Genomic DNA, 24,548 nt, shown 5'->3' on the forward strand with positions numbered 1-24,548 from the left:
GCTTCCCAGAGAACCCTCAGACAAATCCCATCCGGCCCAGGGGACTCGTCTACTTTCACTCCTTCTAGAATTGATAACACCTTTTCGTAACTAACCTTGATCCTTTCTCGCCTAATATCTCATATCTCATTCTTCTCCTCTTCAATATTCTCATTTTCCTGAGTGAAGACTGATGAGAAATGTTTATTTAACACCTCTCTGATCTCCACAGGGTCCACACTCAACTTCCCACTTCTGCCTTTGACTGGCCCATTCCTACCCTCGTCATCCTTTTATTCCTCACATACCTATAGAAAGCTTTAAGGTTCTCCTTTATTCTACCTGCTAAAAACCTAGCCAGAATGCTCTCAGTTCCTTCATTTGGTCATGAATGTAAAAAGTGAAAAGTTGTGGTCCCAACACTGAGCCTCATGGAACACCATTAGTTATCTGCTGCCATCCTGAGAAGGACTCTTTTATCCCCACTCTCTGCCAGACAGCTAAACTTCTATCCATGCTAGCACCTTGCCCCTGACACCATGGGTCCTTATATTACTTAGCAGCCTCCTGTGCGGCACCTTGTCAAAGGCCTTCTGGAAATCCAGGTCGATAACATCCATTGGCTCTCCTTGGTCTAATCTGCTCATTACCTTCTGAAAAGAATTCTAACAGATTGGTCAGGCATGACCTCCCCTTGATGAAACCATGCTGATTTTGGCCTATTTTAACATACTTCCAAGTGTTCAGAAATGACATCCTTCACAAAGAACTCCAAAATCTTACCAACTGCCCTGGGTATATTTGATGAAATCAATCAGAGTAAGCCTTACTCTGTATCTAACCCTGTGTTGTACCAGATCTGAATGTGATTGATGGGACAATGGGCAGAAATTATTGGTATGGAGAGAAGGGTGTCTATAGTTAGTTAGTCAGTGAATTAAAATCACCCTCATGCAAATGTTACAAAGGTACAAAATAACTCAAAACAGTAATGCTCATTTCAGTATGGGGCTCTGATGTAGCTCTGTGATTTATGGTATGAATACCCAACGGCTTGATATTCTTATGCCTCACCTTCTGCTTGATAGTGGCATGCCTCTGTTCCATATCACGTTTATCTCTTGCTGAATTCAACACGAGCTGATGCAACTGCAAGAACAGAGAAGCAAACATCATTGAAAACAACACGGAAAATTACTTAGATTAGATTACTTACAGTGTGGAAACAGGCCCTTCGGCCCAACAAGTCCACCCTGACCCGCTGAAGCGCAACCCACCCATACCCATTCTCCTACATTTACCCCTTCACCTAACACTATGGACAATTTAGCATGGCCACTTCACCTAACTCACACATTTTTGGACTGTGGGAGGAAACCGCAGACACGGGGAGAAAGTGCAAACTCCACACAGACAGTTGCCTGAGGCGGGAATTGAACCCGGGTCTCTGGCACTGTGAGGCAGCAGTGCTAACAACTGTGCCACTGTGCCTCAAGTCATTGTCTTTTTAAAAAGGAGGTTTTCCTTTTCATTTCTATTGAAGATGCTGATGTTTTCTCTGGGTTCCCTTATACAGTATCTTCACCATGGACCCATCCTTCATATATGAGTGTTTACGTGATACCTGCCTGGAGAGGATACTGCAGTTAGGTGTGAACCTGCCCTCCCTGATCTGGTTCACACTGAAGTGAGTTCCACATTCTCTCTGCTCTACAAAAACGAACGTCTCTGAAGTTCTTAGTTTGATAGTTAAAGACTGTCTTATGTGAATGTGCAGTGTCGCTCAATAGCACTCAGCAGGAGGTCCATGTGATTGATTATTCCTGTTGTATATACTGTGGGACCAACCACAACTGGCTAATGGTTGGGGCAGAGTGTGGCCACCAATTTTTTTGTACTCTTTTTAAAACAAATCTTGAATCAGATTGAACTATAACTTGGTTCAGTGTGAATTTTAACTTTGAATCAGATTAGACAGCCATTGGTAAGGCAAAAGAGTTAACCATATTGCTATGGGGCTGGAGCCACGTTTCAGTCAAGTAGGTAAGGACAGGAGAAGGTTATCAGTGAACCAGGTTGGCTTTTATAACAATTGATACTGATTTTATGATCACCAATTCTAGGACTAGTTGTTTTTAAAACTTTTCTTTGATGTTAATTAAATTTGAATTTCACCAGCTGCCATAGTGTGCTTTGCACTTAATGTCCCCATAGAATTATCCTGGGCAGCTAGATAACATAACTTATGGCATAACCATTGTTCCATTGTGTGCCATCAGCCGCCAATCTACATTTTTAAACAAGCTTAAAATCTAGTTCAGGCAGTTCCTGAGGAGCAGGAGAATCGACATTTCAGCCTGATGAAGGGCTTTTGCCTGAAACGTCGATTTTCCTGCTCCTCAGATGCTGTCTGACCTGCTGTGCTTTTCCAACACCACAGTGGCGACAGCCCCTAATATGATACTGCATCAAAAATACAAACTGCCAATTAACAGTGTCACAAAGCTGGTCCGTTTTTGTTTCACTAAAAGCTGTTCCTTGGCTCAAGGAGACTCTGTCCTTGACTGGGCTGGACTCCGATTTGGTACAGAGATGAGACTTCAGGCCAAAGTGGTCATATTTTAGAAGTGACATGTATAAAGAAAGAGGAGTGGTCAACTCTCTAGCTGAGTTGGGCTGAGCAGTTGTATTTCAGTCCTAAACTGGGAAGCTCAACATGGACCTGTGTGGAAACTCTCTCTGTTCTACCCTTCAACTTCAACCTATAAACATGTGTTCCATTTATACTGGGTTTTAAAGAGAGTCGCATATTGGGACTTTTGTGTATGTTCATAACAGCCTAATTAAGTCTAGGTTGGATAGACTGAGTTCTGTAGGGGTTCTTTATTCTGTTCTTTGTGTTTCATTGTGTAATTTTGTGAATAAATTTTTGTCTGTTTTAAAATCTAGTAGTCAAGCTAGCTAACTTACTCTGGGTAATGTTCACTGGACATTTACTGAAACAAATTGCAAAGTTATGGTCTGGGGTTGCCTGCTTAAGTGTTTTGAGTGGTCTGGCCTACTCCATAACAACAGAAACTTATCAGCTTGAAAATAATGTCATCGAAGGTGAGGATCCAACCCTGTGGTTCTCACCAGTTTCTAAAGGCTTTTATCATGCTGATGAACACCAAATGATCCCTCTCCATGGAGACCACAGCATAGACGTAAAAACTTCTGTTTTGTTCTGTACTGAGTTTCACATGAACATCAACGCAGACATGATATTGGAAGTCCCATTGTTCTCCAAGATGTTTACATTTATCATATGTATTTAATAGAAATCAGCACATTAATATTACCAAAGGACATAGACAGAATTGTTTCCGGATATCAAAACACAGTAAAGCATATATTGCTGGTGCAATGCAATTTCCATAGAAGAATTCAAGAAAATTATTGGAAAATATCCGGTATTTGAACTTAAGTCAGAAGACACAGCATGACACAGCTGTTTGTTTTATAATATTATGGTTATTTCTGCCAAATTTTCCTTTTCTGCAGTTCAATCACAGATGCAATGTGTTTATAATAATACCAGGTATTACTCTACATGAATCCTGCTGAAAAGCTGATAAAGGATTGAATAAAGTTTGCATTTCTACAGTATTTTTCACAACATTAATAACTCCTAAAGTACTATTATTGGAGTATCATGACTGTTGCAATAGAGCAACCAATTTCAGCAAATCCACAAACAGCAATATAATAGATCTTGCATGAAGGATTAGTATTGGCCAAGGATACCTGGGGATAATTCCTTACCATGGAATCTTTTGTGTTCACCTGAGATATCAGGCAGAGCCTTGATCTAGAGTGTCAAAAAGGCAGAAACATTGATTGTGCAGCACTCTTTCAACATTTGAATTGGGTGTGTGAGTGCAGGATCGATTAATTGGTGAGAAAACTATCCTCTGAACCACAGCAAACACTATTATAGCACAGCCATTTTACATTGAGTAACCTGAGACAATACAATCACTTTAAAAAGATGATTTTGTCCTTGCTCTTTTTTTTTTAAAGAGAGGCTGTAAATGCAGAGGTGGTGAAGAGTCTAGGGAGTAACAGATTAACAATGGAAGGAGAGTGGCCAGTTCTCCCCATTTAAGCTTTCTAGTTATTTTCAGCCATAGCAGTCACAAGGTATGTGAGTCCAAAAGAGTTGCAAGCTTCAATAAATAATTCCTGACTCCCTTTCTCTGAAGGCTGTCTCTGGATATTGTTCCCTCCTGCCTATAAGAATCTGTGCTTGAATTTATCTTTTTGCCAAGGGGTGTGTTTATGGGATGTAACTGTACTGGAACAGTTAATTAGTGATAGCTGCTGTATCTGGTTGGTTGAGTTTTCCAATGGTTGTTATTCTAAATTCCGCTTTCCTTTGTTCGTGTTTTACGAAATTGTGTTTTGTAAAACTGAGCAGTTTGACCAGCTGCATCACACCTGGAACACCCACTTCACGTCTGCCTTTAAAATACGAAAAAGTTAGGGTCTAGACTACCTTCTTAAAATATTTTGAGGGGGTCTGGCCTGATCCATCAAAAACCAGAAAGAATGGATATTGACCATTCCTCCAGCTTGGGGTTGATCAGTTACTGATTTGGAAGCATGATGATCCAATTCTTCCCAGTCATACTGTGGATTTCATTGTACTGGTGCAGGTATGATGGGCCAAATGGCTTCTTGCACTGTTACAATTCTGTAATTCTGCGCTACTGCTTTCCAGTCCTTATCTGCCTTGCTCTGAGAAGCATAGAATTCCTGAAACTTGGAGTTACAGGGATATCCGATGTGTTAAAGAGCCAATGCCATGATTTCTGTCCAGTGACACTGCTTCCTGCCTGTTTTATGCTTCATGCGATACCATGATTACCACAGGAGGACAACTCCAGCAGAAACTGTTCAAAGTCAGTGAATCATAGAATCTCTACAGTGTGGAAACAGGGCATTCGGCCTATTGAGTCTACGTTAATCGTCTGAACAGCATCCCTCTCTGACCCACCAACCTACTGTATAACTCTGCATTTCCCATGGTCAATTCACCTAACCTGCACGTCTTGGGCTGTAGGAGGAAACCGGAGCACCCAGAGGAAACCCACGCAGATGCGGGGAGAATGTGCAAGCTCCACATAGACAGTGGCCTGAAGATGCAATCAAACCTGGATCCCTGGTGCTGTGAGACAGCTGTGCAAATCACTGAGCCACCATACAACCCAATGGTGGACAAATATTCATCAAACAAAAATCAAGCAACTCTGTTTCTATCTCAGTCCCCCTACATTAGCCAGTGTTATAAGAGCCCACCTGGTTCACTAATATCTTTTAGGAAAGGAAATATGCTATCCTCACCTGGCCTTTCCTAGACATGATTTCAGACCGTCAGTAATGTGATTTCTTATGTCTTCTGGTGACCAAGTCAGACCAATCTGACTTGTGGTACAGATAATTCACTGCCACCCATCCTTCCTTTTATACTAAATCTAAGTCAAAGAGTTAAAGAGATGTACAGCAAGGACCATTCAGTCCAACTCGTCCATGCCGACCAGATATCCTAAATTAATCTAGTCCCATTTGGCAGCATTTGTCCATATCCCTCTAAACCCTTCCTATTCATATACCCATCCAGATGCCTTTTAAATGCTGTAATTGTACCAGCCTCCACCACTTCCTCTGGCAGCTTACTCCATACATGCACCACCCTCTGTGTGAAAAAGTTGCCCTTGAGGTCCCTTTTAAATTTTCCCCTCTCACCCTAAACCTATACCCTCTAGTTCTGGACTCTCCCACTCCAGGGAAAAGCCTTTGGCGATTCACCCTATTCATGCCCCTCATGATTTTATAAATGCTCCAGGGAAAACAACCCCAGCCTGTTCAGCCTCTCCCTATAGCTCAAATCCTCCAACCCTGGCAACATCCTAGTAAATCTTTTCTGAACCCTTTCATGTTTCACAGCATTCTTCCTATAGCAGGGAGACCAGAATTGCATGCAGCATTCCAAAAGTGGCCTAACCAACGTTCTGTACAGTCACAACATGACCTCCCAACTCCTATATTCAATGCTCTGACCCAATAAAGGCAAGCATACCAAATGCCTTCTTCACTATTCTGTCTACCTGCACTTTCAAGGAGCTATGAACCTGCACTCAAGGTCTCTTTGTTCAGCAACACTCCCCAGGATCTTACCATTAAGTGTATAAGTCCTGCCCTGATCTACTTTTCCAAAATGCAGCACCTCACATTCTTCTAAATTAAACTCCATCTGCCACCCCTCAGCCCATTGGCCCATCTGATCAAGGTCACGTTGTACTCTGAAGTAACTTCCCTTTCTGTCAGATACACCTCCAATTTTATCTGCAAACTTATTAACTATACTTCCTGTGTTTACACCTAAATCATTTATATAAGTGATGAAAAGTAGTGGACCCAGCACCAATCCTCGTGGCACTCCACTGATCACAGGCCTCCAATCTGAAAACAACCTTCTACCACCACCACTGTCTGTCTTCTACCTTTGAGCTAGTTCTGTATCCAAATGGCTAGTTCTCCCTGTATTCCATGTGATCTAACCGTGCTAACTAGTCTCCCATGAGGAACCTGTTGAACTTGTAGTCCATCTTGACCCCTGCCTAATAATCTGTTGTTGAGGATAGACCACTGTCGAGTCTTAGGAAGAGGCATATGTTTTACATAACAAGGTGCAGTTTATTGCAATATAACAATAGTTACAAATAACCTTAACTGGTGAGGCATAATTACTACAATCCATTATTTAGAATGTTGATGGTAGCCATGATAAGGAGGTGGCGGTGTTGAACTGAGGTGGACAAAGTCAGAATTCACACAACACCAAGCTATAGTCCAACAGGTTTATTTGAAATCACAAGCTTCTGGAACATTACTCTTTCAGGAACAGGAAGCGCACAGGCACAGAATTTATATACAGAGAGGTAATGATGTCAAATAAACCTGTTGCATTATGTTGTGTGACTTCTGACACTGCTTAGAAGGCACTTCATAATTAATAATGAGACTTTGAAGCCTTTGTGGAAATAGGAGTTAATTCTTCCAAACAAGTCATTGAAAAGTCATTGTGAACATTGGATACTTAAGTAAAGCTTGCTAGAAATCAGAAGGCTTATGACATCAGCTTGCTTTACTGGGGCTGTTTGAACAGTAACTAGATGGGGAGTGTTTGGGTATTTTGGAATTCATTCGGGAACATGACGCCTTTGAAGAAGAGCTGTCCAGCTGACCTCTCCTCTTCTCTGTAAAGAACCCTCTTGGTGATTTCAGGGTGAAGTCTATTTGTTCTTCTGAATGAGTAATTGAATAAACAGTTTAGACCAGTAGGTAAGTTAGCTGACTGAGCTGGAAGGTTTATTTTCAGACATTTCATCACCATACTGGGTAACATCATCAGTGAGTGTGTCCGGTCAAAAGCTGGTGTTATGTCCCGCCTCTCTATTTATTGGTCTTTTCTTAAGGTGGGTGACGTCATTTTTTTTCAAGAAAAATTGGTAGGATCTAAGTCGGTGTGTTAATTGATGGAGTTCTGGTTAGATTGCCATGCGTTTAAGAATTCTTGTGCGTATCTTAGTTTCGCCTGTCCTAGGATGTGTGTATTGTCCTGGTTAAAGTGGTGTCCTTCTTTGTCTGTATTTATGGAATTTTCCAAGCAAACTGTGTCTCATCAGGCTCCAGAGACAACTCGGTGTGATTAGTGACTTGACTGCACATGCCAAAACATCAGAATGATATACTTTGGAACATTCTTTGTCTTGTACTTTTATGTTCAGCAGTTACTCTAATTGCCAGAAAGTGTTATTTTCTTTTAAAGTGAACCTCTGCAGTAAGAAATTCATTTTTACTATTTTACTTTTGTGTCTGTTTTGGGTTATTTAGAAGGGTTAACATTTATATTTGCACATTTACATGGATGTATCACTACCTGGTATGGCAACTGTACAATTCAAGATCGGAGATGGTTACAGAGAGTGGTGAACTCGGCCCAGACAATCACAAAGGCCAACCTCCCATCTATAAAATCCATCTATGAGGCCCGCTATCAAGGGAAGGCCACCAGCATTCTCAAAAGATCCATCCCACCCTGGCAATGTTTTTCTACAGCCTCTACCATCGGGGAGAAGGTACAAAAGCCTCAATACACAGACCAGCCGGTTTCAAAACAGTTTCTATTCTATTGTTGTTAGAATACTGAATAAACTCACAAACTCTTAACATTTGCCTGTACCTGTGTTTTTTGTTTTTACTGCTGTTTACCTTTTATTTACTTATCTATGTTACTTAACTCTGTGATCTGCCTGCATTGCTCACAAGACAAAGCTTTTCACTCTGTCTCAGTACACGTGACAATAAATTCAATTCAATTCAGTTCAATTCATATTATTGGCGATGTTAATACAGCGCATTCTGGTATTGTGTGTGTTTTGTCAACACGGACTGGGTATAATGTGTTTGACAAATTGTGGTTGCTGTTTGGATAACATGAACTTCCTAACAGGTATAGTGATATTTTTATAGCGATCTTCTACAAAGCGATTCTCTACAGCGATTTTTCATAGTACGATTTTCTATAGTGCGAATTTGCAGAGGAACACAGCTCTCGTGTTATGCTGATACTACCTGTAATTTATTGCATCTTCCTTGAATATAATTATTTGATAATAATTCAGTAACTTTGAGTCCATTAAGAGAACCAGGGTTGATAGATATTATACAAAATTTGATCCTGAAAGGTATTTAATTGGACAACTTTGTAATTGGCAAATATATTTTTATTTAAGTTATGAGCCATGAAGTAGTGGGAGTTAAGCAACAGTTTACTCCTTTAGCTTTGGTTGCAACACTAGCCAATGTTAAACTAACTATTTCTCCATCAGACTTAGGTGACATCAGATTGGGTGGAGCTAACGCAACTTGCACATTAATTGGTTCAGTACCATTACCTTATACAACATTGCTGATTCTATTAAATGGCCCACAAGCACCTTAAAGGACATTTAGGGTTGAGCCACAAATGCCTGTCTTGTCGGCAATGCATTCAACCCATAAAATCAAATTTAAAATTTCTGTTGATGAATGACCAAGAGCAAAATACTAGAACACTTCAAAAGCTTCACACTATACCTGCTCTGCAAGCTGTTTCTTGTAAGCTTCGATGCTCTTGAATGTATTAAAGCCCTGAGTAAAGAAGCTAGACTGTGCATCCATGAGTGACACCATCTGGAACCAATCAGATCAAAATTCAGGCAGCACAGGAAATCACAGTTGCAGTCACTCAAAAATGCCAAAACCATTTCAATAATTTAAAATAATTGATGCATATTTGGCCCATTGGATGTGGGTATTGCCCAATTAGTGTGAGACTCTGTCGAAGATACATTGCATTCTTCATGTGGACATATATCTGACCTCCTTTGGGGTTCTATGATTGTTGTCAGTGTCCCATGGTTGGAATCCAAAGGAGAGAGGTCAGTTACCATTTATAGATTGTTCTTTGGAAAGAACACTCTGGTAGAGAATAGAATTGGCTGAGCTGTAATTTTAATGATGCATGTTACCAATACAGCTGTCTGCCTCAGGTACCAGAACATGCATGTGAAGTTATGCCATTGTATGATTCGGACATTCCAGAAACAGAACAGTCTTTCAAAATAACATATCTCCAAGGACCCATCTCACCCAAAAGTTGACCAAAAGTGGGAGGAATTAAAGTCAAGACCATACTTACAAACTGTAACATCTCATTCTTCTTCTTTGCTTGAATAACATTTATCTGGAAGGAAGTAAGACAGAAAAATATGTCAAGACATTTAAAAAAAAAATGATTTGATGGTTTTAACCCAGTTTAGATGCAGAGCTCTGTCTATTTGTCCCATTAAACACTCCCAGTGCCTGAACAGCAAGAGGGAGAAAGTGAGGACTGCAGATTCTGAAGATCAGAGTCCAGAGTGTGGTGCTGGAAAGACCATCAGATCAGGCAGCTTCCAAGGAGCAGAAGAATTGACGTTTCGAGCATAACCCCTTCATCAGGTACAGCAACAGCTTAAGGTAGTGAAAATTTCTCACTAAACCGTGCGTGTAAAATGCTCCAAGGGGAGGTATAGTTTGGCACTAGTTATAGATCAGAATTCCATTTGTCCCAATAAATGGTGGAGGCTATTGCGATTACAACAGTTAAAAGGCATCTGGATGGGTATCCGAATAGGAAGGGTTTGGGGGATATGGACCCAGATGCTGGCAGGTGGGACTAGATTGGGTTGGGATATCTGGTCGGCATGGACGGGTTGGACTGAAGGGTCTGGTTCCGTGCTGTTCATCTCTATGACTCTAAATACTCCCAGTTCCTCTGTGAAATTTCCATTTTTCTCATTAACTATTATGGTTACTTCCTTTCTGGGTTTTTGAAAGTGTGACATATATGCATAACATTATCAAAATTTGGCAGTTGGATTTTCAAGATATAAATAGATGTAATTTCTAAAATAACTCCACAGAGGCTGGTATCCTGTCACCATGTCACCTTGTATTTTCACACGTATAGTATTTCACGCTGGTCTAACTTCCTCAATGAGCAGAACCTCTGACACACCTGTGTATATCTGTCAGCCAGAGCTCCCTGATCGGACCAGGTTAACAGCCCCAATCAGAGAACTCATATCCTATGAGGTCTACTTGACTGACCTCAATACAATCACTACGTTTTCAATTCTGCGAGTGTTTTTTTTAAAATCAAAAATCCATTCAGAACAATGAGCCTGAGAAATAAGGACTGAATTTTTCCAAAAATCAATTAAGTGTAATTTCATGGAGTTCAATGAAGGGTTTATCTCTGAGAGTTCTCACGACCTTTCTCATCTAATTTTACACTGCTTATCTCATCAGGTGTGCAGCATGTCTCTATGGTATCAGTTCTGTACTTCCTTCTACTGAGCAGTAGCAAAATGCATGCGGTTCCAGGACCTTCAGGTGTTCATGCCACAAGTGCCATATCTATAGCCAAGCTTCACATTATCTCTAATGCTGCCAGCTTGGTTTGAAGTAGCCATTCAGGTCAGTGTGGTGTCCACAGTCTGGAGGAATGCACAGCCAATGTCACAGGATGTTTAATGACCTTCCTTGCTCCGCAAGGTAAGGGTCACCATCTTCACTTGCGAACTGAAACACACTCTAACATTGCACCTACATCCTACAAAGCTCCATGGTCTAGCATTCCCAATTGTTGCTTGCACTATCTTCCCTCAATGACTGTCACCCACTCCCCATGACCACCTCCACTCCCCCCCAACTAACTTTCCTGGCTTCTGCATTTCCTGCCCACTCACTTCCCTGACAACCTTCCTTGACTGATGACAGCTCAGCCCCCCCCTTCACTGTTCATTGCTGCCAAACATGACAAGCTGCCTGGCTATTTGTCTGTGCTGAAAGCAGAAGGCAAGGCAGAGGTCTGTGAACATCCAAGTAGGTCCAAGATAAGTGATCACTGAAAAAGCAACCCCAGGACCCAAGGTACACCCTGTTCAAATGCATGAAATGGGTGTCCATTCCTGCGTCCAAAGTGACCTGGCAGTAGTGTTGCGATGTCAGGTGCCAGTGAGCCTCTGAAGTGCTGAATTGCAGAGTAAGTGAGTTTGAGATGAGTTATTACGATATGGTGAAGTTGCTGCTTTGTCATTGCCAACCTCCCTTCGGGTAATAACTGCGTATCAATCATGCTGGCAATGATTATCCAGATGGAGATGCAGAGATCATGCCAGCAGGCTGTAGCTGCCATTCAAAGTTTTCCTGTTGGGAATTGTCACCATGCATATTACCTCTACAGCCTGGTAAAATAGCAAAGTGTGGAAAAAAGTGCAAATAGTTCATTTGTCACTAACTAGCAAGATTCTCATCTAGGCATTAAAATCTCGGGTGGAAAATCAAACCCTTTTCTCTCACTGCCAAGAACCTGCATTTCTGTTCTCGCATTATTTTCTGATTGATTTGCCAGTTCCAAAGTTTTGAGAGCCTGGGAGGACTCCCTCCATAACTTCCAGCAAGGCATGTGATTCAGTCAACTGAGGAGCAGGACAACTGTGCTGTGCTGTGATGGAACGTTTATACTGCTGAGTTTATGACAGAGAACGCAGACCAGATGCCCTTAATTCCATTATGACTTCAGTTCCGAAGAATCAGAAGTTCAGTTCAGCAGGGAGAACAGCTTCCTCTTCAGGAAAACTAGTCATCCATCCAGAAAGGTTTTAGTTTATGATACCCACAAGACATGAAAATTCCTTTGGAAGTTTTCAAGTTGTTAGACCATCAGAATTAAAAAAAAATTAATGCCAACGGAGTCAGAAAGAGTTTGATTGAAGTGTCTCAGCAGTCCAAGGAGAAGAACCGAGAAGAGTCAGTTCAGTAAGAAATTAAAGGGTTGAGGTAGAATGCACTGGAATTTGGCATTCTACAAAAATATTGTGTGGATAAATAAAATAAAACTTTGTTTTGTCGTTTATGTTAAGGCCTTTCTAAGCTGTCATTTACATAGTTTAAATTTTCTTATTTTGTAATAAACGCATTCTTTTATTAAAGAACTTTTGTGTTTATGTTCAGTGACTAATCACCATGATAATCAATTACAGAAACTAAATATGTGATCAAGCCAGGTTGCACCTTTGAATCTGCCTTATCCAGCGTTAACATCACCTGGGATCAGAAGTTAGTTTCTGATGTGGAGAAACCACTCAGGTAGCTGATAGACATCAGCTCTCCTCAATACTCAACATATTCCTGACTTGTCTGTTGGACTCAAACAAAATGGAGTATTCTGATTAATGAATTAAAGTTAATTAAAAATTGATAAAAGGAGACAATGTCAAAACTTTTCTTTTTGCTGTCATTACAAATAGGATGCAGAAAACAAAGAATGAGACAACAATTTAATGTGGCATGAGAAGAGAATGCTGATATTTTTGGGCCATTGTTGGCATAGGGATACCGTAGAATCAATTAACAGTGTTTACATTTTTAAGTGTGGCGCTGGCAAAGCACAGCCAGTCAGGCAGGATTCGAGGAGCAGGAGAGTCAACGTTTTGGGCATAAACCCTGCATCAGGAAGAGCTTGTGCTCGAAAGGTCAACTCTCCTGCTCCTCAGCTGCTGCTTGACCCGCCGTGCTTTTCCAGCACCACACTTGTCGACCCTGACTCTCCAGCATCTGCAGTCCTCACTTACCGAGCAATTCTCCAGTGAAGGGGTTGGGTTTGATTCCTCCACTGGGTAATGTGTACAGAAGGTTGTATATTTGGAACTGGGTTTTCCAGTGTGAAATCAGAAAACACATCATACAAAGGGCAATGGAAGTCTGGAGCTGCCAATTTCAAAATAAGGCTACTGCATTTGGAGATCAATTGTAATCAGGTTACAAAACAGCTTGCTGGATTTTTGTTAAGACAAGACTGTTGATGTTTATGAAACCAATATATATTAATGAAATTAAGATGCAGATCAGCACTGATCTTACACAATGACGGTACATGCTGAGTGGCTCAACGGTGTCCTCCCAGAAGGCAATATTGAAAAGGTTCCACACCTGGAGTACGTAATCCAATGAAACATGGCGGAACGACCTCCGAGCTGTTAGGAGGGCACTGGTAGCTTCATCCACCTCATGCTGTTTCTTGGGGGGTGCCTGGGCATTCCTATTCAGTGCATTCTCTAGATCCTCACTACTCTTGTCAAAATGTTTTTTTGTTTCCTTGAATTTCCTCACATCCCTGAGACAGAGAAATAAAAATGAATTAAATTATTTGAGGACTAGAGGGTAAAAGTGAATTCATGATCAGGAAGAGCTCCTTTGGTAACTAATCCACAGGAGAACATTATTAAACCAGAGATACTAAATCCCACCGCTACCATAGTGACGGGTGATATAACTCATGCATTTACTTGCAAAAGACCTGGATAGCTTCAAGTTTGTGATGCTCTCTGTCAGGGTGGCTTAGTGGTTAGCACTGCTACCTCACAGTGCCAGCGACCTGGGTTCAATTCCTGCCTTGGGCGACTGTGTGGAGTTTGCACGTTCTCCCAGTGTCTGGGAGGGTTTCCTCCCACAATCCAAAGGTAAGGAAGTTTGTTGAATTGGTCATGTGAAATTGCCATAGTATTAGGTGCATTAGTCAAGGGTAGATTTTTGGGGGGGGGGGGGGTGTGTGGGTTACTCTGCAGAGGATCGGTGTGGACTTGTTGGGCCAAATGGCCTGTTCCCACACTGTAGGGAATCAAATCTAAATCAGTGCAAGTTATCTTTGAAGAACTTGGTGAAATTATTCTTTTCAAGCCAGTTGCTTTGCCAAAATGCTGAATTAAAATAAGCTAAAAAAAATGGTGAATTTCTCCAGATTACAGTACTTGGATTAGTTTACAGTGCTGAAACCATAAACAGTTCTACACTCTGGTAATCCTTTTAATTTGTATCATGAATTTGTGAGGATGTATTTTATGTGGGACTGAATCTCACAGGTGCCTGTCATCTTGCAGGTCCCAACATGACTCAGTCAAGAAATCTGAAGAAGGACGACTGTCCAGATTCTGATATTAATAAAATGCCTGGGTGAATATTCAGGAACAGCAATGGGCATGATGAAGACAGAGATGAGACAATTGAACAGAAAGAAACAGGTGGTTGCATAGACAGATATTTACATGCTGATGTAAAGCTGTACGCACACCAGCCTGAATTTAATGTCAAATCCAATGGCTAGAAAGCTCAGGGTGATTATATTAATTTCTGGGAAATCCAACTGGATTACCTGTCAATCAGGAAGTTACATGTCTGTAACCAAGGCTCCCTTTGGCGTGATTGACTGCAGTTCAAGAACTGCTAGCCAGAGGGAAAGTAGCTTATTACTCCAAACAGAATCAATGAGTACAGTGAGCATTGGAGTAGACACAGAGCACTAAACACAAGACAGGGGTGAGTGATACAAGCACATTGGACATGTGCTGGTGAATAGGTTGTTGTGGAGCACAGGGAAAGAGGCAGTCAGTCAGGGGGTTTCTATAGATTATAAGCTGTATTGAGCGTTTTGAAGCACGGTTGTAATGTCCCTACCTGTGGGCCTGACGATGTTGATTCAAGTCCTGCCTGGCCTAAGGGAGTGAAATGTCTGAACCATTAGATGAAAAATACTTGCATGCAACATGGGGATGAAGTCACTTTATTGGTTGTTATCTAAAAGTGGGAAGGCCATCTGTATCATTTCTAATCCCTGACTTAAAGACACAAGCAGTTGGAAAGGTGACAGGCTTCCCACAGTTTCAGAACAAATTACAGATAGTTTTTAATGGACCTGTTGAGATATGTTATTACACACATATGGGCCAGTTGGGACTTGAACTTTCATCCAGAATTGGGAACACTATCACTGCACCACAAGAACCCTCACACTCAATTATTGATATTTCTAATCAACATGGATGCCCCCTTAATTGATATCCAGCCCACTTGAGGATGAGATTAAATTTTACCAAATGAGTAGTTAGACTCTCATATCCACAAACATTAAAGTTACCAGATGGAACACAGCTCAGTGTACTCACTCCTTGATGAAGCTAAGCAAATGCTGTTTGACTGATTTCTGAATCACCTCGATGAGTGTCTGAAAAACACAAGAAACACTCATTTGAAGTTCTGGCACAGCTCAGTGAAGAAAGCAGGATACCAGCAGATTCCTTGTGCATTTACCGTTGTTCTTGATACTTAAGGGAGAGTTTAATAATTTAAAAGATGTCTTCATTTACTTCATCAACTAAGGTGTCGAAATGCAACTGTTACAACACGAGGTAAACCCTTCTGCTTAATTTAAACCAGCAACACAGAAAGGATTTATCCCGTGCAGTAGTCTGTGAAAATTCCATAGGCCAAGAACTATTTAAAGTAAAAATTAACTACTGTATTTCTTAAAGTATAAAAGAGAATAATTAGCCAACAACTATTTACAACACCTTCCTCCAACCTATCTTTTACTTTTCCTTCTATAATACCAGTCCGATGAAACCACTCGCAATTAAGGTTTACAGAAAAATTTGAATTACAAAACCAGCCAGCGACTGAATCTTCTCTTTGCAGATTTGCTTTCCAGGTCGGTGTCAAAGTCTTTTTCAGTGCAAATGCTTTCTTTAGACAGGTACCTCTCAGAGAGTTCTGACTAGCAGTCTAAATCTGTTGGTCAGGTGGCAGTTCTACCCCAACTGTTCAATTTTCCCTGGTCTTATACCTCCAAACTATAAGATTGGGTCATCGGCTTTTAATATTGTCAATACAATAAATTCAAACTGAATTGGCATTTGGTTTTTTTGGGGTACAATTTAAACTGATTGGTCTAATTCAAATTTGTTTTTATCTCCAGGCAACCAGCTACCAGAGCTGCTGGACCACATGTTACATTGTATCTTATTCAGAAAACTTGGTGCTGTCAGGTAGGTCTGCCAGCTTTTAACTCTCTTAAAGGTACAGTACACCCACATCTTCATAACATAACATTCCATGCATATAACAACTCATATCCAAACCTCGAAAAGCTGTACATCAAGCCATGGGATGGCAATGCTGGGTTTGAAACCATTTCTTGTCAGCACTAATACACTCCCAATGTTATATTCCTGTCAATGCAAGCTCATCATGTTTTTCTTTCTTGTTTTCTGTCTCTATCTTTTCATAATCTCCAATTCTTTCTTCATCTTTCCTTCCTTTCATGTTTTCCTCCCACATTCCCTCTTCCTCTGTCACATTCTTCTTTCTCACATATACTTTTGCCCTTTTTCACATGCTAACTTCCTTTCTGTTTTTCTCATTACGATTTCTCTGCCTTTGGGGGTTGGTAATAAATTCATGAGAAGTCAGGTCTTTTAATAATGCAGTCAGTAAACAAGAAGAGAATGAATTTGCTTTGGGAAACATTCAGTGCTGTTACTCACCGTGTGCTGATCAATCATATTACTTAGACTGTTTGAAAATTTTTCCAGACATCCCTGTATAAACAAAAAGTCAAAAGTCAAGAGAAGTGCTTAAAATGCAGAACAGAGAAAGGTGTTAGTAGCTCAATGTTGCAAAGTGGTAATGTGAAGGGATGCTGATTTTATCAGTGACATTTTGATAACAAGTGTACAGAATTTTGACCTCTCTAGCTTCCTAACATGTTGGACTCACATTGGCAGAAATCAACAAGAATTATTTCTCACAAAATGCTCTCATTGTGAATTTCACTGTCAATTCATCCCTGAAGGGAGGGAATGCAAAATGAAAATCCTTCTCTTAGCCTCTCCATCCCTTTCTCCTTTAAGATGCTCCTTGCTTCTTAAGCCAAGCCTTTGGTTCCCTGTTTTGTCATGATCAGACATTGGACAAGAGTCACTAAGTTATTCTGGTTCAGGATAGGTTACCCCAAATTGTTACGTGCTGAGGTGAAGAAGGATGAACTGTTCCACTTCTTTATTCATGCTCTCTCTCAGTTAGTTGCAACAAACTTAATTGGAAAGGGATCCTTCCCTTGTGGATGTCTTTCTCTAAAGTTTCTAGACCTAATCCCTTTAACAGTGGATGACTGGCAGAACTCAGAGTGAGAGAATCCTTTGTGTTAAGTTTTCTTCTAAATAGCTTGCTGGCTAGTCTGTTTCTAGTGCACAGAGTGAGAGAATTCATTTGTCTGCAATGCAGGAATGACAAGAGTCATACAACATGGAAACAGATCCTTTAGTCCAACTAATCCATGTTGACTGTGTTCCCAAATCAAACAAATATCACTTGCCTGTGTTTGACCCATATCCCTCCAAACCTTTCCTCTTCCAAATGCCTTTTAATGTTGTAACTGCACCTGTATACACCACTTCGTCTGATAGTTCGTTCTGCATACAAACCTCAGAGTGTTAAAAAAATTGTCCTTCATTTAAAAAAAATCTTTCTGCTCTCGTTAAAAAGATTCCCCCTAGTTTTGAGCTCCCCATCCTGGGGAAAAGACCCTTGCTATTCACCTCATCCATGCCCCTCAGGATTTTATAAACCTCGGTAAGGTGTCCCTTCAACCTCTTGTGTACCAGTGGAAAACGTACCAATCTAATTTTATAACCCAAGCCTTCCATTCCTGGCAACATCCTGGTCAATCTTTTCTGAACTCTCTTTAATTTAATAATATCATTCCTATAGCAGAGTGAGCACAACTGTTTGCAGTACTCCAGAAGAGGCCTCACCAATGTCCTGTACAACCCCAACATGATGTCCCAACTCCTACACTCAAAAGTCTGAGCAATGAAGGCAAGTGAGCTAAAGGTCTTCTTAACCCCTATCTACATATGACATACATTTCAAAGATTTATGTATCTGAACCTCTAGGTCTCTGTTTCACAACATTACCCATGGCCCTGACATTAATTGTAAAAATCGTGCCCTCGTTTGTTTTACCAAAATGTGATCCCTTGCATTTTTCCAAATTAAACTCCATTTGCCACTCCTCAGTCCATTGACCCAATTGATCAAGATCTCTTTGTAAGCTTAGCTAACTTTTCTCACTGTCCACTATGACTTTGATAGCATCCTAACACTCAAATCCAAGCCTTGATCCTCAAATCTCTTTGCACAACTTCTTCCACATCTTATCCTATCAGTATACACAGAACAGATTGAGTTTTAACCCTGTCTTTGTATATTCCTGGAAGGGCAAAACACAAAATAAATATCTGAAAGATATGGCTTCCTCCTGCGGGGTGGGGGGGGGGAAGTTGGAGAAGAACCCCTTTCTTATCTTTTCCTCTTGCTGTTTTTTGTCTCTCTCTGTTTGAGATATCAGTATAAGAGTAATATTCTATGGGTCGAGAGTGTGGTGCTGGTAAAGCACAGCCGGTCAGTCAGCATCCAAGAAGCATGCGAATTGATGTTTCTGGCATTAGCCCTTCATCAGGAGAGCTTTCTTGATGAAGGGCTTATGCCCAAAACGTCGATTCTCCTGCTTCTCGAATGCTGCCTGACCTCTGAACATAGAGCATTACAGCACAGTACAGGCCCTTCAGCCCTCAATGTTGCACCGCCCTGTGAAACCAATCTAAAGCCCATCTAACCTATACTATTCCATTCTCTGCTGTGATTTTCTAGCACCACACACTTGAGTCTCATCTCCAGCATCTGCAATCCACACTTTCTCCTGATATTCTACGGGTCCCACACAAGACAGCGCTGAATTTACATCTGTAGGCCTTTTCTTTTTGTAGCACTCTTCTTTAAGAAACACGCACATTTTTGGAATTAAAAGATTAAAACCATTCAATAACACTGCAGGGTTTTGATCCATCGTTACAACGCTTCACCTGCAGGATGAATAAAATTAGTTTTACTGTCACTACATTACAAGGATTGAAAAATAATTAAATGTATAAAACAATAAACACACACATACACTCATTCTCTCAGCATCGATCAACATTATCTTTTTGGTTCTAACCTGCTCTCTTTAAGAGCTGGACAAAGAGTCTTGTACTCACATTCAATTTCCCAGGAATGGGTTATTTTTGTCTGATGTAGTTGAAGAACCAACATTCAACGACACAGTTGGAGTTCTCCACAAATGTTAATGGGCTATGGACAAGATTATAGTCTCTCTGTACCCACTTTGACTTAAAACCCAAACTGTCTTGACAGTCTGTATTAAACCAAGGATTTCCTCATCAACTGTGGAGTACGGTTTCTGATGCTCATTTAGATTTTTGGAGAAATATCTGATGGATCTCTCTATTCTGGATTCATCATTTTGATACCCCAGTTTAGATGGCAATTTCATATACTCGGATAAAGTTTGGAGACAGAAGCACAGGCACATTTATTAAAATGGCCTAAAGATTTTCAAAACCTGGATACGTGATCAACTAGCCACAAAACGACATGACCCACTCTCACTAGTATCCGTACATATGGATGAGGAAGGACACCACTTCGACTGGGACAATACATCCATCCTAGGACAAGCCAAACAGAGACACATGAGAATTCCTAGAAGCATGGCATTCTAACTGGAACTGTATCAACAAACACATTGACTTGGATCCCATTTACCATCCCCTGAGAAGAAGAACAGGAAATGACACCATCGTAGGAATTGATGTCACCACAGGAAATGACATCACCAACCCGAGGAAACCCAAACATATAAATAGAAAGTGGGCTACACCACCAGTGCTTCACTCAGAGGCTCACTGAAGATATTACCTAATATGGTGATAAAATGTCTGAAAATGAACTTTCCAGCTCAGTGAACAAACCTACATCCAGAACCTCAACCTGAGCTACAAATCTTCTCAAAACTCGCTCATTTTCAAAACCAGTTTGGAATTTCTAATTCCATCCTATCTTTGCATTTTTCTTTGGTAGGTCTGTCAGCTACTGTGCTGACGTTTGGGACAAACATATACAAGAACCCACAAGGAATAGTGAATTATGCAACTGCAGCTCAGGTCAGGGCTCATCTTGACCCACTATGTCCCATATGGGTCACTTGGGGTCTAGTGAAACAGCTCTTTGAGGTAACCATTAGGACAGCTAACTGTATTTTCTGTAAAAGGACTTCTAATTGCTTTAAGTGTATTTCCCAAGTCTTGTACACCAGGAGATTGTCTAGATACACAACACAATTAGATAAGCCTCCCATTATGTGAATCATCAGCCTTTGAAATGCACCAACTGCCTTTCAGAGTCTTTTTTTTGGACCATGGCATAACCCATCCAGGGTTACTAAAGTGCAGATATAATGTGCATGGGCAATCTGTGGAACCAGTCAGTACACCTTGAGTAAATCTACCTTGTAGGTTGCTTTACCAACCATGCCTATGCACTCTTCCAGATGGGGTATCAGATCAGAATTGGATCTGGTCACTGCATTGACTTTAGTAATCAGTACAGAACCATATGGAGCTGTCTGGCTTGGGAGTGAGCACAAGTTTGCGAGCTGCATCTACTGCTGCTTGGCTCTGGAAGTTTGTGCATGTAGTTAATCTCCCAAACCTGGGCCTAAGCTTTTCTGGTTTGGCCAATAGGGATGTTGTCCTTTGGGAGGGACATTTCCCACATCCACATGACCTAAAGCCAGGATAGGACAGCCTGATGAGTTGCTACAATAAGTTACTCTCTGTTCTGCATATAGGTGGATGAACAAGGATCCAAATTTGTTAGTACTTCTGTATTGGTTAGCTAGGTAGTATGGGGTTCAGTGTGGCCCTTTAATTCACTGTTGTTACCCTGTCCTTCAGATTGGTGACAATGGGACAAACGACTCCCTTCCTCCTTCTGAGCAGTGGCAGATTTAGCATGTTGACATGACACAGCTATTGCCTTTCTTCCAAAGTCGGATAATTTACTTCCCAAAGCTCCTGGGCCATTCTGGATAACTCGCTGAACCAGGCCTTTAAGATTCACCCAATATTGGTGGGAACATTAGCACGAAGGTTCCTGGCTGAAATGTTCACGCCATGGCATGTTTGTTTGTCTTTTGTTCCATGATGGTTTGGGAGATTTGAATGTTCTTTGGCAACTTCATAGGGTTACTTTCCAAACTCTGCTGTGTTGTTTAACATGGAAGCTTTCTTCTTCTGTTCAGAAAACCACTGCAGAGGCCTTTGCACTTGGTGCTTTTAAATTGGTTCCAATGGAGTAAAACCAGTGGATTTAGTTGGTGAAATCCTGATGGTGAATGTGTGAAAATCTAGGTCTTTATCCCACTCATGGGGTTACTCATTGCAGTTTTAGGATCTGGTGCCCCTGACAGATGGCATATTGAGGACTTCCACTGGAGCATTTTGGAAATGCAAGCTCTGATCCAACAGGAATGTTGATGGGCAGTTGAAAACATTCCTCACCACTGTTTTGACAGATGTGATTCTGAGGGGAACAGCTTCCAGGAAATGGGTGGCCACATCCATGATGGTGGCACAGTGGCTCAGTGGTTAGCACTGCTGCCTCACAGCGCCAGATACCCGCGTTCGATTCCAGCCTTGGGTGACTGTCTGTGTGGAGTTTGCACGTTCTCTGCGTGGGTTTCCTCTGGGTGCTCCAGTTTCTTCCCACACTCCAACAACATGCAGTTTAGCTGAATTGGATATGCTGAATTGCATTAGTCAGGGATAAATATAGGTTAGGGGAATGGATTGAAGTGGGTTACTCTTCAGAGGGTCAGTGTGAACTTGTTGGGTTGAAAGACTTGTTTTCACACTGTAGGGATTCTATGGCAGTGATGTACTGGTGGCCTCCTTGTTTTGGGCAAGGGTCCCACTTAGTCCACCAACACATTGCTGAATGTCTTCCTTTAATCTGACAGCAGGATCGTATGGGAAGCTCTTATTACAGGTTGGTATTTCCAACCTGCCAGGCTCTGGAAAATGTTACAATATTATTATGGAGCTGAGGCCAATAAATTGCTGGCTGACTCTGGCTCAGGTTTCATGTATACCAACAATACCCAGCCATTGGGATTTCATGAACATGCTGCAATATTTTCTGCTGTACTTGGACAGTACTATTAAGTGGTAGATCACTGATCATTCCTGATTTGCAGAAATTTGAGGGGCTTTCCAGTTCCTCCCACCGATTCATTTCAATATAATAGCATTCAGGGAGGCTTCTGCCTCAGCTTCAGCCTGCACAGTCAGAACTAAAGTTTTTAAATTGTGGATCAACTTGTTGGTTTAATTCCTTGGGATCTTCTAGACTCAGGATAAAGGTTTCAGATATCCAAACTGGAGGGTGTTCTGTTCACAGCTGTATGTCAGCCTCCACTGGCTAATGTTGTTTGACCCTAGACCACATGCCTGCATAATCAGAGAAATGCGTGTCTGATGCAAGCTCCCTAACTTCCACGGTTTTCTCACTGATGAATAGGAATGCTATTCCCTTTTATCCCACCAGGTCATTGCCAAGGATCGGTCAATTGCATCCAAAGGCAAACTGGGGATAACTCCAATGGTCACTGGCCTTGACATAAACTCACACTCTAGATGTACCTGCAAAGAGATTGGCATGTCTCCTTCTTCAATCCCTGTTCCTGGCATCTTGGTACTTATTGCACTATCCGGTCAGAACAGCACTGAAGTTTGGCTAAACCCAATATTTCCCAATATCACCAGGCAAGCTTACCTCACCCTAGAAAAGCATGGCCATTCTCTCTTTGGATACAAAATCCTGATAACTCTCTGGAATTTGTCCTTCCTGTAATTCACACTCTCAGGAAGGCTGACACAGGGATTTACAACTGTAGTCAGAGCCATAACCAGGTTTGTTATGCTCCCTGACTGACTCCCATTCCTTCCACAGGATGGGTAAGTATTAATAAATTCCTCTTTTTTTAAAATCCTGTAGTCTTCAGTAGCCACCCTAGACATTCACTCTGTTAAAACATACATCTTTCTAGGTTGTCTTTGAAGAGAAGATACTGTAATGTTGATAGTTGGAACAATCTTTTTCTGGATTCTCAGCCTCTGTAGATTATTTGAAGTCTGTTTTGACCTGTTTCCTTTGGCAGTGGTCAGCTGGGAGCATTGAGAGAAAAGGAATCTTTTTTGTCCCGTTTCCTTTTGACCAACTTGCGAGCCAGTTGGCTTCAAGTAGTCAGTGAGTAAGATTGTTTTTACCTGCAATGCAGGGGTGATTAATAAGTGGTTCTTCAGCGGTGACCATCATAGCGTATTAGTGCCTAAATAGGATAGAACACATGTGCCCTCAGTTCACAAGAATGCCTCCCTACACCAGCACATGCTCACTCCTTAATAAAGGCAGATCAAGGTTACAGTCAGTCAGTCAGTTTTTAATCCTTATTTTGTATGTCCCTAGAAGGGCAAGATACAAAATAAAGAATGGCAAAAGGTGCCTTTCTGCTAAGGTGGCAGAGATAGTCGAACCCCTGGTTAACACTTCTTGTTACATCTCTCTCTCTCTCTCTCTCTCTCGAGTTTCCCTGACATTCCACAGGTGTGACATTCAGTCTGTCCTACACAATACTTTACCAGATGGCACTGAATTTACATCAGCAGTCTTATATTTATCGGTAGCTGTACTCTTTTAAAAACACATTTTGGCATTAAAAATGTGAAAAAAATTATAGAAATCCAGGTTTTAATCCATTGCTATCTCCTTCTTTTGCTTTGCATCTATTTTTGTATGAAGATCCTCAGGATGCGTTTTCGGGTTTAAAGTTTCTATATTAATGTAAATTGTGTACTGATTTTAAAACAAAGTGTGAAGGGAGTGTTGCTGAACAAAAAAGAGTCCTTGGAGTGAAAGGTTCATAACTCCTTGAAAGTGGAGTCACAGGTAGATAGGAGAATGAAGAAGGCGTTTGGTATGCTTTCCTTTATTGGACAGAGTATTGAGTACAGGAGTTGGGAAGTCATGTTGCGGCTATACAGGACATTGGTTAGGCCATGTTTGGAATATTGCATGCAATTTTGGCCTCCTTCCTATCAGAAGGATGTTGTGAAACTTGAAAGCGTTGAGAAAAGATTTAC

The 24,548-nt window shown here is 41.2% G+C and overlaps 1 protein-coding gene across 1 annotated transcript in view; it reads right to left on the reverse strand.

The window, feature by feature from the left end:
• Positions 1-24,548, reverse strand: part of LOC132835241 (arf-GAP with coiled-coil, ANK repeat and PH domain-containing protein 2-like) — a 125,815-nt gene that overhangs the window by 53,435 nt on the left and 47,832 nt on the right. The window contains exons 4-9 of the mRNA XM_060854623.1: positions 16,992-17,045; positions 15,615-15,673; positions 13,606-13,789; positions 9,767-9,811; positions 9,163-9,258; positions 1,054-1,128 (exon numbers count right to left, since the gene is read on the reverse strand). Coding sequence (XP_060710606.1) covers positions 1,054-1,128; positions 9,163-9,258; positions 9,767-9,811; positions 13,606-13,789; positions 15,615-15,673; positions 16,992-17,045 — 513 coding nt within the window. The remainder of the gene's footprint in view (positions 1-1,053; positions 1,129-9,162; positions 9,259-9,766; positions 9,812-13,605; positions 13,790-15,614; positions 15,674-16,991; positions 17,046-24,548) is intronic.

The sequence above is a fragment of the Hemiscyllium ocellatum genome, chromosome 44, assembly GCF_020745735.1.
Source record: "Hemiscyllium ocellatum isolate sHemOce1 chromosome 44, sHemOce1.pat.X.cur, whole genome shotgun sequence".
Taxonomy (NCBI): Eukaryota; Metazoa; Chordata; class Chondrichthyes; order Orectolobiformes; family Hemiscylliidae; genus Hemiscyllium; species Hemiscyllium ocellatum.